This window comes from Xiphophorus couchianus, chromosome 7 (genome assembly GCF_001444195.1).
Source record: "Xiphophorus couchianus chromosome 7, X_couchianus-1.0, whole genome shotgun sequence".
In the NCBI taxonomy this organism is placed as follows: Eukaryota; Metazoa; Chordata; class Actinopteri; order Cyprinodontiformes; family Poeciliidae; genus Xiphophorus; species Xiphophorus couchianus.
Genome location: NC_040234.1, coordinates 9,983,840 through 10,004,410, shown reverse-complemented (window position 1 = coordinate 10,004,410; position 20,571 = coordinate 9,983,840). Strand labels below are relative to the sequence as shown.

At 39.8% G+C, this 20,571-nt stretch overlaps 1 protein-coding gene across 6 annotated transcripts in view; it reads left to right on the top strand.

Annotated features, from left to right (window-relative positions):
• The window catches only part of dachd (dachshund d), a 139,600-nt gene that overhangs the window by 67,278 nt on the left and 51,751 nt on the right, over window positions 1-20,571 (top strand). For all 6 annotated transcript variants that reach the window (XM_028022345.1, XM_028022346.1, XM_028022343.1 and 3 more), the window contains exons 2-3: window positions 8,438-8,553; window positions 19,488-19,640. In XM_028022345.1, coding sequence (XP_027878146.1) covers window positions 8,438-8,553; window positions 19,488-19,640 — 269 coding nt within the window. The remainder of the gene's footprint in view (window positions 1-8,437; window positions 8,554-19,487; window positions 19,641-20,571) is intronic.

The following is a 20,571-nucleotide window of genomic DNA, read 5'->3' as shown; positions in this document are numbered from 1 at the left end:
GCTGATCCCAACCCTGCACATTAGTCCACCCAGGGATCAGAGAACAGACAGCAGTTTAAAAGGGGGGTTTTAGTGGCGGATTGATGCTAACTCTCTCCCTCCTTTGATTTCACACCATTTGATCTGTGATATATTGTTCCGCAACAAAGGTTCCCGCTTTGTAGGCGGATGCAGCTGTTGCCTAACTCTAATAAATAAAAGTGTGTTTTTCTTTCCCCCCTCCTCCCCGCTGCACTCACCAACTCGCTGTAATCCAGCTATCTAGATCAGATAAGCGGACTGTGGCTACCTGTGCGAGGCAGTGTCTGACAGGTGCGAGGAGGGAAAACTGATTGAGATAATCCAAGAATAGGTTCAATGCAAATACAGATACAAGATCAGGGAAAGGATAGATGGATGCATGAAAAAGATGGATGAGTGAATTCATTCTCATGTATCACACTGTGACTCTGAGATTATGATCGTCACAACGAATAGACTGCCAAGGTCAGCAGGAAATATAAATCATCTTTTTTTCACCCTCTTTTCGAGTGAAGGCAACGAATCTTCTGCTCTTCTTTCCTGATGCCGTTTTGTCAAACTATTGCAAACTGTCGCACAGCTAAGTCAGCCAATAATTACTTTTATAATGAAGTAGGCATTTCTTTTAATAATCCATCAGTTGTTTGGTTTGTAAATCATTAGGAAAAAAGATAAAAAATAAATGTAATTTGTAATTATTGACTGACAGCAAATCTGGATGAACAGAACAAAATGAAAACACACATACAGGACATTGAGCAGTAGATAATGTTTGACATATAACATCTCTCACTCTCGAGCTTATCGGTACATTCATTTCATAGAACTATATTAGGTGAAACATGAAACTGTGTTGATGGAAACATAATTAGGAGCGTTTTTTTTTTTTTTCTTTTCACAAAATATGATTAAGCTTTCACATGACAAACTCCATTTTTAGAAATCCGTAAAGGTTGAGCAGTATTTCAGTTTTGCTTGGAGCACGCAGCATATAATACTTTCAGTCAACGGTAATCCTAATGTCCAAAAATAAAAATGAAAAAGCTCATCTATGGTTTTACAAGGAAGTTAAAGGTTTCATACTTCTGAAATGTGTCTTTTAATAAACACATTTCAAATAACTAGTAACAAATAATAAAAATTCAGTTTACATTTTACCTGTTTACCGCCTGGTGTCAGACTTGAACGTGCTATATTTTTGCTGGCTGGTCAATGTTATTATTCTTGCAGCAAAATTGCATCAGAAAGACCTGACTGAGATTCTAGCTCTACAATTATTTGTTTTGGATGTTAAACAATGTCCGTTTTACAATGTTTTGTTAAGCAATGTTTGTTTCCTTTTATACTGAGTAGTAAAAACGTTCCCCACCATTTTATAGTGGTCAGGGCTTCTTCTGTATTTTTGTAACACTCATTTCATTTGTACATAGGGTCATTTTGTCTCCTACATTCTTTTTGGACCATAAACAATCCCTTTTGCACCCACAAACTTGACTTTATAGTCAATTTTATATGTTGGTAAAGTGTTTTTCTTAAATATGGACATAAACAATTCTAAAAATGCTCAAATCTTGTTTATGCGGTTTTGTATCTGCAGACATGCAGCCATTTTTGTAGAGCATAGGTAAAGTGTATACAAAGCTGAAATACACTTGACGTAATATTGGCTGGAGTTTCCAAATCAGCTAATCTTAGGGGTCCATTCATTTTTCTGGTCACTGATTGGCTGTAACCCCAATAGCAGTGATAAGGAAGATGGTGGATGTTAGCTTCTGCAGTAGTGCCTACATTGTTTCCACTGTGCATATTAATGCATAATAAGGCATATTTGGTGTTTGAACTAACAAAATAAGTAGCTATAAACATTTTTAGAAGGTGTCTCAAGTTTTCATCTATTCACAGATGTTTGACCAAAACTGCAAAAACTCACACAGGTGGAGGTTTGAAGTTACCCGAATCAAAGCAGTTGCTGCCAGCCAGCCCAAGAGCTACTTCTTTTATCATTTCAAAATAAGAGTCTCAACCGTTGATTCACTGTGGGGAGCAATTGCTCTTCTGTCCAGGATCCATAATAATAAGTAACAATTACATTTTCACCAGGAAAAGTTGTGTTGATAGAGCTATTTGCTGGTGTGAGAGACATTTTGGCATTTTTGTATGTCCATCACTGACTATTTTTATTTTCAAAATATCGCAAACATAACAATTAACTAAGAGGAAAAAAAATCATAATAAATTAATCAAAAGAAATAATAGGAATTACATAGCTTGCATAGCCTTCATTAATATATCTCCCATACCTGATCTTACTGCGGCTGATGATGTTGGGAACCAGAGAGCAAAGAGCACATGCTAATCAGATAATAATTAATTGGACATATATGTTATCATCATAAATTCACATTGGGAAATTTGTATTTATTCATCCCCCCCCCCCCCCACCTTGCCATTCTAGTTCAAATCTATTTTTGGATTAAAGCTTGTACATGATTAATTTTACTTGCCAACTCCTTTAATTATTATTTTTTTTCTCTGCTCTTAGAATTAAAGCATTTCATCTCCTCCTTTCAATCAAAGCTCTTATCATACCTGTTGGGATTTAAAATTTGCAGGAAAACACCACAGACATGTTATCCTCATCTTTCAACAAACATAGTTAACCTCTTGGGGGAGATGTGTGCATATTTTTAAACTATTTGATTGGAGCAACAAAAAAAAGAAGAAGAAGACGAAACCATCAGCTCAGCATATTCAGGCCCCTGATGGTCTTGGAAGGTGCAAGGAGGGGAGGTGGTGGTGTGGAGGGAGGCATGGGGGTATGGTGATGGGGGGTGTAGCTGAAATTCTGCCTGACCTGGCACTTAAAAGGTAAGAAGCTGCTTTGTTTTATCAATAAGACCTTGTTTTCATGGCTGGTCACCACCCCAGCAAACCAATCAATGGGGCATGCTCGGCTATCGCGGCGAGAGAAATGAAAAATAAACCCCAGATAATCCTTCAGTTAAAAGGTTACCCGGGGCGTTAAAAGCTATTTTGTTAATTTATTTACTCTCTGCACCGCAGAGATAAAGAAAAAGGAACAATTAGGGAATTCTAGGTGAGAGATTTTTAAAAGGGCAATGACATTGGGTTAATATTTTATAAGGCCTGATTGGCAGAGACCTAAGGAGGCCCTTTGTTTACCCACGCCCCAGACGAATGATTCACCCGCTTGTTTTGGCCAGCTGGGCGGAAATGGAATAAATATCTCCATCCTTACCTTTTTAGAAACGTCAAACAAAAGACCGAGATAAAAGGTTAATGGCTCAATCATAGCCACCGGGAAATAATATTATGCTCTTTCTCTGCAAGCCGGAGCCACAGAGGACATTATCGGGCTGAATTCCTGAAGATATCCCAAGATGGGAAGAGCAGATGATTTTTTTTTTTCCCCTCTTTCTTTCTGTGTAACCAAATCCACTAAGGGAGTGTGCTCACTTGGGCTTAACATTACTTTTGTGGTTTCAATTGATTTATAACAGATCATAATCACTGCATTAACGGCGTTCTGGGTAATAAGAGCTCAGTCGCTACTTCCGTCGTCGGGGAAAAGAAGAAAAAAAAAAGAACAATAAAAAAAAAAAAAGACGACCGAAAGTGAGTCATCAGAATCCCACCATGAGATCAGAACTATCCCGATGTCTAATGCGTTATCGCCCTCTCTTGTTATGCCCATCGCATTGTGTCGGCTTCCTGTAAACGGGGGTGAGAACGTGAATTCAATTATTGCGCTTTTATTGCATTGTGGCGCTTGAAATTGGACTCGTGTGGAGTGTATTGTTGGGCCCCGTGTAATCTGATTGCCCGTGCGGGCGTAGTGAGCTGGATAGTATCAGGTTCCAGCCGACTCTGCTGGGTCAACACACGGCCGGGGCCATTAAAGGAAGTCTGGTTCAGGGAAAGTTCACCGCTATTTTCTTTTCACCATAGCAGCAAAACAAGAAAGGCAGAGAATAGATGTGTAACATATTTGTGGCCCTGGCCCAAAGCTGGCGGGGGCCTATTTTGTTTCCTTAATTGAAGCCAGAGATATGAGGGCCCCAAATGTCTTTAGTATAAATATAAATAAAAGATGAAATAAAATTCTTCCGTGACTGATCCCCCGGAACAGAAATATTATTGTCTGAACAAGCCCAAAATGAAATATAGACAGTTTTTTTTTTTTTGGTGAAACATTTTAAAACAGGCTAAAAAGATTAGAAAGTAAAGCAGCTGATAGGAAAGGAACCAAAATCCCAGTGATAAATCCAGTTGTTCTATCTTTTTCTGCAATAATGGCCTAGTTTGGAGCAGTTTCTGTGCCAGGCTATTTAAGGAGTCAGCATCTGCTACTTGATAAATAGCCTGGCTGTTTTGTTTTAGGCCAGGTTGAGTTCCTCTCTGGACCCAGCACATTAGCCTGGATGGCTCCCACTGTCCACCATCTCTTCAGGCATTAGCTTGCGTAGCTGTAGTTGTGGTGTTTTTGGACAGTACAGTGAATTGCGTGACTTAGGCCTAAAGCAAGGCTGCTGTAATGTTTTTAGCACAATTCACGCATGAATTAACAGTGTTTTACAGAAAAAAGAAAGAAAAAAACATTAAAGACATTCAAAGAATAACAGTAGCATTTAGGCATTTGTTATAGATAAATAGCTAAAGCAAAACGTTAACTGATAAAATTATGTGACTTCATGAAACTGTAAGGATTTTACTCCATGTTTATTAGCGCCAACAGTTTCTTCACATCTCAGTTGTTTTGTTTGTTTTGTTTTTTTGATTAAGTTGCTTTCAGAGCTGGGGAGCTCGGTTTTAAAGAGTTAGAAGTGTCCTAATTCTCCTATTTTTAAACGAATGTTGAATTGAACAGAAATTATATTTGGTAAAATCTGTAATCTGGCAAAAAATGTATCCTCTTCCATTCATTTATATTGGAAACACTGATTTTGCCGCTAGAAAGAACTGTGGTCATATGTTGACACATAGATATAAAGTTTAGTGCCATGCCAATGAGTTGATACTGATATTATCTGAACTAATATCAAGCTCAGATATTACCCTGAGCTTGATTGAGCATGTAAATATAGAATAAAAGTGACCTCAGCATGGAGCCTTGAAGAACCCCATATGGGATTTTTATTTTTATTGTGTTTATCGGATTTATAATCTAAAGCGAAGCAAACTAGCACCAGTCTCACATCAAAAGTTTGGCACAGCTAAAAGAGGAAAACGTATATAAAAAAGATTTATTCAACTGTCTTGCCTTTTGTTGTGAAAAAATGTTAAGGAACATTGTACAGAACTGCGAGACTGGAAGATTGAAATATTAAACGAATCAGTGGGTATTATTCTGTCTCCCTTCTTCAACAAATTGTTTGCTATTTCTGCAAATACAGACACCCACTCAGCCGTAAGGAAAGGAGACAGTGATATTATTCCTGAGAGCCCTTCCTGTTGCTTGGAGGTTCCTCAGTTCAAAGCGTTTCAGTTTCTGTATTGCTTTCATGGCCGGCCAGTGTTATTTGTTTGGAGAGAGTGGTTGAAATGCTATCCCCCTTTAAACACACGGACATATTCTCTGGCAGACTATCTAAACATTAGGTGTACTTAACTGGGGCTTTGTGATGGAGCTTTGACATGATCTAAGGTTGATGTGATGTTTCTTTTTGTCCATTTGAGAGCATTTTTTTTTGCCTTTAGTATTGTTAGTGAAAAAGAGTTTTGCCCCTCCTATACCCTCTATTGAGTTCTTTTATAAATAATTCAGCCAGAGTACAAGTGAAAGTGATGACTGCAAAACTGTCTGCGATTTTGCCCTCTCCTAAGATCAAAGAGGTGCTTCTATAGGAATAGGAATACCGTTTCCAGACCTTCGCAGGGTGAACGAGTGCTCATTTCTCTTTCTCCCCTTCTCCTCCCTTCTGTCTCCCCAGCTGCCCTCCTCCCTTTACTGTCATTCGCTCCCCCTCTTGATACTTCTATCTGTCTCTTATGTTTCCCCTCCAAAAGGGGACACAGTTGGGTGAAAGTCTGCTTTTAGCCCTAAAACCTCCAGAGCCAGTGTGTATATGAAAGAGTCAGCATATTCAGACAGACAGCGTGAGTGCACTCTATTAGCACTGGTGAGGTAAATAAACCTCACAAGACATGGCTGAATAAATTCAACCACTAAGACTGCTACTAAAGCCACTGCGTCGGTCTTCAGATACCGCCTTTGGGAAATGTAGGGAAATGTACTGTAACACAAACAGCCTCATATATTGTACTGGCTGATAAAGTCTGGAATAACACTTTACAGTTAGATAAGAGGAGCTCATTTTTGTTGGATTGGAAAACCCAACTTGTATTTTTTCTTTCTTTTTTTTTTTTTGATTGGGGGGGGAGGGTTGTGATTTGAGTTCAACTTTTGGAAGGTCTATAAATAAAAAGAGGGGAGGGTGGAGGAGCAATTCTGACAGACGGACACATCTGCTGGGTCAGTTATTATCAGAGCAGATGTGTTAAATTTTCCAGCAGTGGTCACTGGACAGATAAGCCACAAAACATGTAAATAGTTGCATTAGCATGGGACGAGGGGCTGCTGAGGACTCAGCCCATCCTTGTGGTGGCTAAAGGACACAGCAGATTAACTCAACAGAAACTCTACAATTAAAAATGAAAATAAATAAAGAATTAATTTTGCACGTTGGCCCAACTAAAACATGGGCCGTTTCACATTCTTATGGGCTTAGATAAAAAAAAAAAATGAATGAATTAGAAATGGTCTATTTTCATCAGTAAGGACAGGATTTTGGTCACTGTTTCGATGTTGACGGTTGCTACTTTTAAGCAAGTGTAGTAAATTAAGTAAAAGCAGACTGGTAAATAGTTGCATTAGCTGAAGATGAATTATGGGTTCACCCAGGTTACTGGACTTACGTGGTTCTGTTAATTGTGAAATGAAAGACAAAAAGCCTGGCTAATGCGAGACAAATACCTGTTCATGAGTTGTGGCTGACATTTTCCATTAAAGGAAGATTAAAAAATTTTGCACTAATCAATTTTTATCATTTTGGGACTACCGTTGAGAGCCACAAAAAGAAAAAAAAAAGGCACCTTGGTCGCACTTTGAAGACCCCTGCATACGATGCGTCATTTCACTTAAAAAAAAAATCCTAGCCAGGTAAAATCTTTTTTGCAAGTGTAGAAGACAAAATGTATAGTTCTGGAATGTAAAAGTTGAAATTCATGTGTTTGCTTCGCTAAATAAAAAAAAACAAAAAAAAAAAAACCTCTTCTTCTTGTTTGACCTCTTTGGCTATTTACAGCATGCTACAGAGATCATATTGTGTTTTAAAGATAGACTCAAGTCATTTAAGATGGAACTTTGTATCTCGCAAAAGCTTGAAATGGACTACTATGCGAAATAATGTATGAAGCCAATATGTCACCTGTGTCAAGTCACCATAATTCATCTTCAGCTGAGATGCACAGCCAGTGCTTCATAAAGAATATGCCTCTACAGGATCTCTGTCCCTCACATGGCCCCATTGTGTGTGTGTGTGTTTTTTTTCCTTTACCCTGTAGGCTTTTCTTTGCAACTATAAGCCTGCAAAGTAGGTATTGATTGAAACTCGAAGCTGTATTAATAAGTGAATGAGTAAGATGTGAAGAAAGTCAAGGGTGTATCTGCTTTGAAGGCCTTTTTCTTCACAGCGAGGTGGCACAGTCATTTATCACGGCTGGATCTGTGCCCCTCGTTTGGTGTAATAAAACTCCCCCATCAGAACCGTCCAACAGGTCTGAATCACTCTGTCACACCACCTTCCAGCTAAGGCACGCATTAAATCAAGCAAGCAGAACATTTCCTAAGGCAGCCATTGCCTTTTAATTTCCTGAAGAACCTTAAAATATCATTCATTACCAGAACTACACATATTTGGTTTTTAAAAGTCTCATAAATCAATAGTGGCCTGACTGCAATAATTATAACAAGTTAACATGTAATTTCCAGGCCGAGGGCCGAGCGCTGGATTTTAGCATATGCAAACGAGGCAATTCAAATAGTGTGGGGATATTAATACGGGGGAACAGGTAACGAGGTGCAGGTTATGAATTATGCATCAAAAAGTGGTTGATCTTCAATAAAGGAAATGAATTCAGCGTGTAATCTAATTAGTTATGGAAGTCTATTATGTTGAGCTGCAAAAAGCAACTGTCCTTGAAAAGAAATTTATTTACAGTACATGTTAGCTCTTTGGAATGGAATTGCATTCTGGTAAGCTGCAAATGTTAACACTAGCCACCCCCCCCCCCCCACCACCACCACCACCACCTCTTCTGCTGCCCACAGCGCCCCCCCGCCCCTGCCTCCTCTTCCTCGTCTCACAAGTTGAACTTTTCTCTCCTCTGTCTGCAGCTCCAGACCCGGACGGCCTCCGAAGAGGACCCAGAGCGTGACGTCGCCGGAGAACCCCCACATCATGCCCCACTCGGTGCCTGGACTCATGTCCCCTGGCATGATCCCTCCCACAGGTACGGTCTGGATCTCTGCTGCTCCCATATGCGGGCCGGTATTATGACTCAGAGTTAAAACACCGCTGTTTCAAAATCAAAACCTATGCTGCTTGAATACAAACTGAGCACTAAACACCATGCAATTGCTTTTGTTTACATTCAAAAACCGGCAGTTATTCTACTCATTCCTGTTTTTGCTGCAAAAAATAACCCAAAATATTGATTATTTGGTGTTAAACTCATAATCAACACACATACGCACTCCTAAGTGCCATTTTAGTGATCATAACCTAACGTTATGTACCTTATATTCAAACTCCATGCAGAAAGACTTCCAGCTGGGATTCAAACCAAGGATCTTCTTACTGCGAGGTGTCGGTGCTAACAACTGGACCACCATGCAGCCTTTCAACATCATATTTGATGCTATTTCTTAATTCGATTCATATATCTTTTACAAAATTTGGGGAAAAAAAAACATCACAACATTTTGTAGATATCAAGTGCTTATTGTGCAGAAAATGACACCTTAAGCTCTATCACTACCAAACAGAGCATACACTGAGTTGATATTAGCTGGGTAATTAGTCAGGATATCTGCTTCGTTTGCTAGTTTGTAGTCAGGTAGTGTTAAAATATCATGATATTCTCGTGGCATCTTGGGTTAAAAATAGCACGGTATCACAGTATCCTTCTGTTTACAAAAAAAAAAAAAGCTTAAAAATATAACAAGATATGATTGATTTCTGTTACCAGAAATAGTTCTAATGTCTCTCATGAGGAAATGAAAGGCGTAGTTGCCTTCTTTCAGCCAGCTGAGTGGCAGTGCACAGCAACATGTGGGCCTCAATCTATGCAGCATAACCAAAAAGAGAGACACTGGCCACTTTCTCTGTAGTTTAGAAACTTTTTAAAACCTTTTAATGTCTTGATGCTGATTGTCCATATGTAGCATTTTATTTTTTTTTTAATATATTTTGGTTTTTATTCACAGACTCAGTATAAAGACATGCTAAATTTGGTAGTAGTTTCCAAGCAAATGTGCTTGCCACATAAAGAAAAAAAATCTGCTCCACATACTGTAGATCAACACAGTATGAGGAAATTTAATTAGTCAGGTTTTCTGCTTCGATGATCGTCCTGTAGTGTCCTGCTTGCCACCTCCATAATTTCAACTTTGTTCAAACTAGAGGAAAAAGCATTGGAAGCTCCTTTCAGCCAGCTGACAAACGGTGTCAGCGGGGAGGCTCCAGCTATTCTGTGCTACATTGCTAAAGCTAGAACACCTAAGGTCATTTCGCTTAAATGACTTTAAATTGTAGGAACAATATTATGGATAATTTTAGTGGATTTGAAACCAGAACTAATTGAAACCCTCACACTGGTAACCAGCATCATATCCAGCTGTATGTTGCTGTTGCTAAGGCTCTTATTCACTCTGTCTGGGTGACTTCTCTTTCTCTTTCTTTTTTTTATTACACACACACACACACACAGGCGCCCCCACAAACATACTGCCTCCCTATGAGTGGCCTCCCTGCAGCTTGTCCTCGAAATGGCAACCAGTCCAAAGTGACACATGCACCCAACCACCAGACACCAGCCGCTCACTCGTTTTACCAAAAACAGATCCTCCGCTCAACCCTCCCCTCCGGAAACCAAGAGCAGGAGAATAAATTGGACTGGAGATCTTTTCTCTCAGATTATTCCAGTAGATGTTGCATTTTGCCTTGAGTGCATTCTAATTAGTGCGATTAAATCCACTCCACTGGTATATGTACATAGGCAGTGGTGATGCTAAAGCAAGCCTTATCGCCACAAGAATCAACAACAAGCGTTTGTGCCCTAGCTTCGCCCCGAGGCCAAGTCTTATTGCAACTAATGCTTTTGTTCTATTTGTGGCTGGCTTCGTTTGTGGGCGCTTTGATGTTGGTGGCTCTAAGTGCTCTGATTTGCATATTTTCCTGTCCTTCCTGATATGTCTTTAATGATACTGTGCTGTCCAAGGCAACTTTTGCTGTGCCGTCTTGGTGTTGGTGCACATGCCGTGTTTAGCCAAGTAGAAAACTGTGGCAGATCAAACCGCCGGAGCAGAGATTTTATTTATTTCAGATAACCTTTCACTAACAGATTTGCATTCACAATAACAGCTTTGTCGGGAGATACTTTTCCGTTAGTCTACGCCAGTGTGGCGAAAGCGTCTGTAGGGCAAATAATAAGCTGCAGCTAATCCATGTGTTCAAATACAGCAGAGTCTCACAGCCATGGCTGCAGCTTTGAACTTAGAGAGTGGGGTGAGGTGGTCACACAATGAAAGGCGAACTTAAAGGCCGAAGCAAAAAACACGAGACAGACAGACGGACGGACAGTGATGAGAAAGACGGGTTATTTAGTAGAACATGAAGCAACAAAAGGAGCCTTTTGATATCTTCCCCTTTAGGTCCAGAGGGATTCTGTGATCTTGACATTTAGTCGGGGTATTCAGGGGGCACAGATAAAGTAACTGAGGTTCTTCTCATAACTTCCTTTAAGCTTCCCTGCTGGGGTGTGACAGAATTTTCCCAGCACTTTTTAATAATTTTTAATAATAAAAAAAAAGTATTGTTTTTGATGATGCTATCAAAGATAAAGCTCCCAAGAAGTTCCAGGTTTTTAAGATAATTGTTGCCTTTTAAAAATAAAGAGCTATACATTTAGACAAAAAGCTTCACAGAAAGTGACTGGCAGGTAGCATATTCTAAGTTATCATGTTGCGTGTAAATGTTTTCGCTCACGATAATGAGAGAGTATCGTAAACACAGCTCCGTTTATACTTATTGAAACCTGAAGGTATATGAACAGCTTTAGAATAGATTTGTCTATCGTTGGAGGAACATAATCTCACTTAAAATCTTTGAGAACAAAACAACCTTTAATATGAGTATATTTATCCAGCATGGGGAAAATCCCTTCATAAAAAATACTGTCGAATCCCAATTGTTGCTTCAGTATTTGCAGTTTCATCTATTCATGGATCTTTCAGTGGAACGTAACGTTTTCCTATCACACCTTGTATAACTAATACCTAGGCGCAAAGCAGCTTGATACCCTATTGGCTGGCATTGGCAAAGCAGGAATCCAAAATGAAACATGGAAGCATGTTTCATTTTCCTTGTCATTCATTGGCTGTATCATCAAGAGCAGAAAAAGGGAATACTGTGGGCAATAGTGCCATTAAATGTGGCTGCTGGTGTAGTCACATTCTAGTCCTGTGTCACATTAATTTTTTTTCTTTTCGGCAGTTGTATCCACAAATAGAAATGAAATGTAGGTCGAAGCATTGGTGATTGTTCAAGATCACCAATGCTCATTATCTTTCTATAACAACAGAAAGATGATGTGCATTATTCAGTCTGGCTCACAGGTAAATGTAATTTCTTCAATGCCACATAGAAAGAAAGCCAGATCAAAAACCAGTACATACAGTCGGTGTGCTTTTCAAGCTAATCGTCATCGACACGCTCCTGAACGTAGCTCAAATATAGCAAAAGGTTTTACTTTATGACTTGATTCATAAAAGCCATTCAAGTAATAGTGCTTAATTTGCTGCGATTACTCCATGCAAACTGTTTGAAGATAACATTCTCTGAAACGTGGCCAAGCGTCGGACACTTATTCAAATCACACAGGATTAGCATCAACATGTGAGCGGCGGAAATATGTCGTCTCTGCAGTCAACAGGATCTACGAGAGGCGATGTGCAACATATTTTTAACATATGTATCTCCGTCCTTGACACCAGCTCCATTTTCTTTGAATTTCCACTTAAGGAAGCACTTTCGCATGTTTGCACGACTCGCACACGCCGCGAGCCCTCGAACGCTCACGCTCGTGGCCCGCAGGGTCTGGGGGCGGCGAGGCGGGTACGCTGGAGCCTTTCCAGTTGCTGATGCATTACAGGCAGATTGCCCCCCCGCCCGTCCCCCAAATCGGATTATTTGCTGTGGACTGACACCACACTGAGATGACATCTCCTTTTGAGTGAAGAGGGAGGGTGGATGGGGTTCCACTCACACTCTGGCCTCTACTTAAGCAGCAACTTCAGTGTAATTCATTTATGTCCCAGATATGGCTTCAGCCTTTTGAATAAGGCAAGAGCACTGCATTTACCATTAGAGAAATGAATGTCACCTACAATGTCCTGAAAAAAAAAGAGTATTTGCCCCCTTGCAGATTTCCCCTGTTGTTGCCTTTTTGATGCACTTATAAGAAAGTAATTTAGACACAAGACAAACATCAGAGTTAACACAAATGTGGTTTTTAAACAGTGATTCATTTATGAAAAACAATCTACCTAAACCAATCTGACCATATGTGAGAAACTAAACTCCTATCCCTGCTAAACCAGGAATTAACTGTAATCAACAACATTTTTGTTGTTGGTCACATTTTTGGGGTTTAACTAATCAGACCTGATTTTGTCATGTATAATTAAAAGAAAAAAAAAACACCGTAAGAGAACCTGTCTCACAACATGAAGTGGGCTAAAATATCTAACGGACATCTGTCAGTTTGGAAAATGGGTTGCAAAGCCATTTCTGAGGCTAGAGGACTCCAGCGACTTACAGAGAGAATAAAAAAAAAACCCAAAGCAAAATGAAAGCTTGCAGTGGCCTAGTTGAAGTCCAGACATAAATCCCAATTAGATGTTGTAGCGTGACCTAAGGTAGGTCAATCGTCCTATTCTGCCTTCCAGAGTGGCTCGACTGAAATAAGTCTCCAATGACAAATTTCTCTCCTCTGATGTGTAAGACTCACTGCCAGTCATCACAAACACTTGATGGCAATTGTTGCTGAAAAAAGGTGTTTTAGGGTGCTATTACGTTTTTTTACATATGGCCAGGTAGATTTGGATTGCTTTTTTTTTTTTTTTTTTGTAGGGGAAAGCATTGTGGGAAAACTGCATTTATCTATCTTTTGTATTTACTCAGGTTGTCTATATCTGGTACTACAATGTGTTTGAATATATGAAACTATGTATATATACATGCACTTTACTGATTTAAAAAAACAATACTATTAAATGTTTTCTATTGCTTTTTACCGAGTACATAGAGCTACTGTTGTAAGATGAGCCATATTCTAATATTTATATGTTCCCAGTGTACAATTAGCATGTCACTTCGAGCTGCTGAGCGGATCATAATCCGCCGGCGCTCCGATCAGGTTGAAAATAGTTTCCATCATGCAGCAGGTAATTTGCTGTCACTTCTTTGTGTCTCTGCCCCTCCTCTTTCAGTCCCGCCGCCTGTCGTAAGGTTAGCCCATCCTGTAATTGATACTAAATTCGTCATGATGCGGATCGCACAGTTCAAGTGGTTTAGTGTACCTAAGAGCGGCGTCGTTCCCGTCCCCGGTTTGTCATCGCCTTCGCCAGTCCATGCATAAAATTAGGCGGCCGTGCTCGTTGACACAGAGTGTCTCAATTTCTTTTTATGCCCCGATAAATAAATCCCGTTTCCATTGTTTTTACTTTAACAGTGGAGACGCAACAGATAAGCTTTGGTTGTTATTATTTTATCAAGTGTTAGAGAAAGTTGTTTTTCTTTCTTTTCTTTTTTTTTATGGGGGAACCGACATGAAGTTAATCTGATTTTAATTTAATTATCCGAGTTAGTTGCGGAGGGCACAGGCATTGGGGTGTTTGTTGTAAGAATGTTCTGACATTGGCGCAGGTATGGGGCAGCTAGCATGTTAATTAATGATGAAGATCCTGACAATATGCAGAGGCATGACAGCGTTAAGCCAGTCGGCTGCTGCTTCCTTTGCATATTAATAGATCCTTCATTATTATTTAATATGACAGCTGCTCCAAGGGCTACCATCAGACCTTGTCTCCCTTATTTGCTGTTTTGTGCTCCCCGTGTGACAGTGCCATGCTATTCTCTGTTTGTTTGAAAACTTATTTTTTTTTTGGTGTGGCTCTCTCTACATGATGTGCTGTTTGTTTTGCGCTCCGGAGGATTCTCCCTCCTCTGTGCTCTGGTATCAGAAAAGTGTCTGAATCTAAAGGTGACTTTGAAAGAATATATGATGCCGGATTGTTTTGTTTGCATAGTAATGAATGCAGATTAGCACCGGGCGGGACTGGCCTTGTTGACGTTCAGGCTTCTGGTGGCTAATAGACCTGTTGGTGAGCATCGGCGCCCCCCACCTCCACATTATGTGGATATGACAATCGTTCTGATGAAATGAAACAATCCTCAAAACCAAGATTTCCATTCACTGATTGTGTCACTCAGTCAAAGGCAGGGCGAGGGTTGTGGCTGAATGACAAGTGGAAAAAGGGAAAAGTGGTCACCCAGTTCATTTCATAGTAGCACGAATCAATTTATTGGCTTTTGATTTACACGTTTGATCAACACCCTCCCTTTAGGTGTGCTACAGGATCTCACAGTACAATATTTCTCATCAAAGTGAAGTCTGCGTTATGAATCTCTATTTGGTTGTTGTCAACTTTTGACTTTGGTGAAATAAGTTTAAGCTATTGACAGAAAAAAAAGATAGAAAAGGCACAAATGAATTGTTAGCATCATGAGCATGCAGTTATTTGGTTACTGTATTATGTTGCTGAAAAAAACAGCAACAAAAAAAAAACTTGACTTAAATTGACTGGCTAGCTGCTAACAACATTATGCTAACTTATCAGCACTAATCTAACAAGGCATTTAACAGTTTCTTTTAAAATCAGTCCAAACTCTTTATGATTTCTTCTAGTTCAAAATCTAAAATGCTCAGACCAAACTGTAAACTGAGCAGAGATTCTTGAAAACACTCTTTGCTTCCTAGTAGACCTTAACAGTTTTTGTGAAGGCACAAAGGTGCGTTTTGACATTCGGGCCACCTCAGAGTCAGACAAACATTTTTATTTTGAATTGAACTGAAATATTAAAAACTGATTGCAGATTTAAAAAAAACAACCCAAAAAACAAAACAGCTAGCTCCTTCCAACCAAATATTTTGTAGTGGCTCATCTCACTACACACCCAGAAAGCATTCTAGCAGTAATACCCAGTCACTTAAGTTGGCAATTGCTTCTGTAAGTTTTTTTAGGATTCAACTGCAGGAATATTCCACGATTTTTTGATATGTCTGTTCTACATTGAATAACATAACAAAACCCATATTGTATTTGTGAAAACAGAAAAAGGGAGTATTTGTAATGATTTGTAGGCACTATTTTCAGGACCTTTTTTTCATAACACGAGCTTAAAAACTGGACTGGACTACTCTACAGTTATCTGAGATTCTTTACAATAATGGTTTATTGCTTTTACAATGTATAGTTAAGCTTAAAATTATCCATAACCCTGGAAAATTTAGGTTCAATGTAATCTTTTCATTTGACCACCATTTCTTCAGATTGAAAGCAGCGTTAATGTTTAAGAGTCCCCCAACCAGAGTCCTGATTTTAATCTGATTACCACATCATGTCATCACTAAAAGTAAATCTTCGAAACACAAGTGAAAACCTGCAAAAAGCTGGTCAGCAATTATCAAAAGAGTTTGATTGCTGTCATGCAAGCAAACAATCCCTTGAATGATCGAGTGTTTCTGTGTTTCTGAGCACCATTGAAGGAATGTGGCAGTATAGCATCAGTCACTTAGAGTGGTCAGAATGGCAAAAGAGAAGAGCTAAGTTTTATGTGTGCATTTGGTTGAATAAAAATGAGTTCACATTTAAATCTGCAAGGGATATGTCTAATTTTCTGGCATAGCTGTGTGTAGAAACCAATTTAATAAGAGGAATTGTTAGTTCCCAAAGACATTGCCCGAATTTCATCTCGTTCTTGTGAGCCCAATATTGTTAGTATCTTATTGTTTTGTGAACTGGATGTATCGCCACACCCTTGGTTCTCCTAAATGCACCTATTTCCCCTTTCTTCATTTCACGATGGCTGCTGCAGTTAGTTAATCTGGTCCACCTCGGAGGACAGGCTGACTGTGTCGATATAAAGTGTGGCTCTTCTCCTCACAAGTTAGAGAGCGTCAGTGAGCTCCATTGCAGCACTCCCCGTGAGCGGCACCTGATTTGTGGGGGGAATTTATCACACAAACAGCCCAGAGGTGATTTCAATATTTACTCGGCAGTCTGTTCTGCATACGTCTCATTTGGAAAACAGTTGACTCTTGCCCATTATACACAAATGAAGGCTGACCTTCAGGCTGGGCAGAGGCCACATTCATTATGTGAAGAAGTATCACCTTCTTATGAGGCGATGGCGTCCAACCCCCTCCACCCTCACCACCAACCCCTTCGTCTTGCTTTGCTTATGCATATGGAACAGCAAGCCAGGGTCCATTGCAAACGAGAGGGCCCAGCCTGACATGATGTATACTGTACGTCAATATGGTACTGATGTATTTTAAGATGCAAACAAGGCTTTAAATTATATGCACCTCCATGTCAGTGGCTCAGAGTGACTCTCACCATCTGGGCTACGGATGAGAAAAGAGGCCGTCCAGGCTCCGGCTCGCGTGTTTTTTTTTTTTTTGTTTGTTTTTTCCCCCTCTGTGTGTTTGCATCTATTAGAGCCACGTGTACGATTCCCACATCTCCCTGTACTCGTGTCTCCTCTCGAATGCATTGTTAATAGCTGCGTCGAGTCCCATCACTGAGACGTGACAGCTTAGCGATGATAAACGCCGACGCGGCTTTGTTCTGCGTCAAAAATGTAAGGCAAGCCCGCATATCAACTACAAACAGCCCGTGTAAAAGGAGGGCAGGTGATATACGGCATTGTGTGTATGAGTTATAACAGTAATAGGTACATATCTTGTTTTCTCTTTTCTTTTTTTTTTTCTTTTTTCTTTTTTTGCTCTGCATCTTTGATTTCCTCGCCGGTGTTGGCAAGAAGAGTTGCAGGACTCTCCTGAGACTCACCGGGCCTGGAGGAGCTTTAACACTATATCAGTCCCTGCTGTTTGAAACCAGCCTCATGAATAAAGATTTGAGTCACGTTCGATACACCAGAACCCCGGAACTACCACAATGACAAACCAGTGCTTTATGATCTCTGCAGTGTGCCAGGCATACGTGCGTCTATAATCCCGCTCTCACTATATCAATCATAGCCGGTTCATTTTGATTGATGTTGGACAACCGTGTCACAATTTGCTATTCTGCAGCGTATTTGGGGGATCGCGGTGGAAATGTGAATGATTATTTAAAGTGTGATGTCAATATTCATTTAGTCTACTCAGGAGGAACAGCAGCCGTTGGGGTGAGCAGATGCATGCAAAATTCTCTGAGCTATTTGGCATTTTGTCAGAAACTTTTCAAGTGATATGCATACAAACCAATGTGAGGTAATTGGTTTAAAGGGTTCTTCAAGCTACGGTGGAACGGGATGATTTTTCGTCGAGTTTTCACAGAAAAAAAAAAAAAAGAAAAACTCTTGAAACTCTTGAGAAACTGTTTACCCAGAATGCTGATTTTCACGGCAAACGTTGAAGGGTGGGAAGTAGTGAGAAGAGACTGAAATATTGCCAAATTACCACAAATACTAAATACGGAAATGTAATGATCTTAATCACTTTCGGTTCAAGTTTAAAAGCTGGTTTAAACTGCTGCTTAGACAGTAAAACACATCGAAAATAATAACACTGTGCTTCTGGTTCTCCATAATTTTCTCTAGCTTTTAAAAGTTAGCCAAAAAAAGGTATAATTTTTGGTAAAATATTTTTTGCTCTTAGCTAGCTAGCCTACATTTGGCTGCCTAACAGACATCCTGCTAATCATTGTACTTTAACAAAGTGTCACCTGAAAAAACAATGATAGAGGGGAGGATATACTTACACAGCATTGCTATTTGGGTTTTTTTGTGACCAGAACTATTTTTAAAACAGCTAAATTTGTCCCTTTTGTCAGCAAAAAAAGTGTTAGGGACCTTCTTTAAGTCTGACAGTCAATGCACAGCAGCACTGTTTCACTTTTACACTTCATACAACCAGAGAAATATGTAAGGGTTTTATTCTTGTATCTCATTAAAGGAACCAAAACCCTTAAGGTGCAGCATGGGATGGAAACTTTTGGGGTTCTTGAAACTGTGAGGAACTGGAAACTTCTCCAATGCCTCATCCCAAGGTTTATCTTTTTTTTCCCCCAAACCATCTTTGTCTGTCCTTTTAAATGTGCATTTTTGAATGAAAGTGCCATCATTTACTTGTGTTGTCTGTGTTTTATTTTTACACTTACACTAAATTCTGCAGGGCATCTTTCATCTTTTTGACCAGATCCCATTCTAAATGTCTTTTTAAAGGCTTTATAAAAAATTGCTCACTTAAAACTAAACTATCATGAAAAAAAAAAGAAAAATCCCAAGTGCCTGCTACACTGTTCTTAGCTTGAGTTTATTTAAACATCAGCTATAAATATGTTGATTAGATCACTTGAACGAGACTTAAGTTGTCATCAACAAGAATCATTGCCTGTGTTGCTTGAGCCTCTCTAGCTTTCTCTTCCCTCTCGTGTCAAACAGTATTTTATACACAAACACGTTGCGTATTACAAGCCGCGCGCACGGGACGCTTGCATCGTGCGCTATTATCTCGACTGCATCGGTTCCTATCAGGGAACAAATACATCAGTACAGCGGCGAGGACTGCTGGAGTCCTGGAAACATTCATAAAAATCATATGCTGCCAAACACACACACAGGGATCCATCTCATCAGCATGATAACCTGCTAGGAAGATCTCCCCTGTCAGAAGATGAAACACCAACGCGGGCATTTCGCAGGAGCTCGTTCAGCGCCGTACATGAAATTGTTTAGCGCTCCTCCTCATTACGGTTTGAGTCAGTTTCACGCGTTTGTCGTTTGGATTCGCCGTGGAAGGCTCTCGCGGGTGCCTCTCGCAGACGGTGCGGCAGGTCTGTAAAGCTCTCTGTCTCGTCTGCCTCCTCTCTCCAGGCCTGACAGCGGCCGCGGCGGCAGCTGCCAACGCAGCCATCGCCGAGGCCATGAAGGTCAAGAAGATCAAGCTGGAGGCGATGAGCGGCTACCACGGCAACGCCAACCACCACGGGGCTGACGGAGAGAATGGAGACCTCAGCTCCGGCGTCGGTGAGGATGCCCTTTAAACGCACACATGCACTGTCACAGACAAATCTGCACTCGCATTAAGGGATGACAGACGCATGCTGCAGAGCATTTTAATACAGCTGTATAGACACAAACACATTCTAGACAATTTGCTGTTGTCGTAGGGACGTTTAGCAAAGAATAATCTACATATATGTTATCAAAATAGAAAATAATGCACCTGATTTCATACTACTACTTGTTGCTTGTCTAAGAGTTTCTGGACTATAAAATAACATTTCAGTTGTTGTTTTTTCAGCTTGTCATTTATTGTTGCTGTTTCTGTCCAAAAATAATGGTTACTGTAAAAATTCTGTGAAATTTTACATATCTGTCTACATATCTATATATAGAGTACAGACCAAAAGTTTGGACACACCTTTTAATTCAGTGAGTTTCCTTTCTTTTCATGACTATTGACACTGTAGATTCACACTGCAGGCATCAAAACTATGAATAACACATGTGGAAATATGCACTAAACAAAAAAGTGTAAAACAACTGAAAATACCCCTTATATTCTAGTTTCTTCAAAGTAGCAACCTTTTGCTGTGATTACTGCTTTGCACACACTCTGCATTTTCTTGATGAGCTTCAAGAGGTCGTCACCTGAAATGGTTTTCACTTCATAGGTCAACCTGCCCTGTCAGGTTAATAAGTGGGATTTATTGCCTTATAAATAGTCATGAAAATAAAGAAAACCCAGTGAATTAGAAGGTGTGTCCAAACTTTTGGTCTGTACTGTATATATATATATATATATATATATATACAGTAGATATATATATGTTTCAAATATTGAAAGAATTTAAGTAGATTTTTTCTTTTAAGCCACATGTAAAAAATGGAGGAAAGTTTTAGAGTTTTTCAGACTCTGTGACCTTTTTCTCATATAAGAGCAAAAATAAATAGA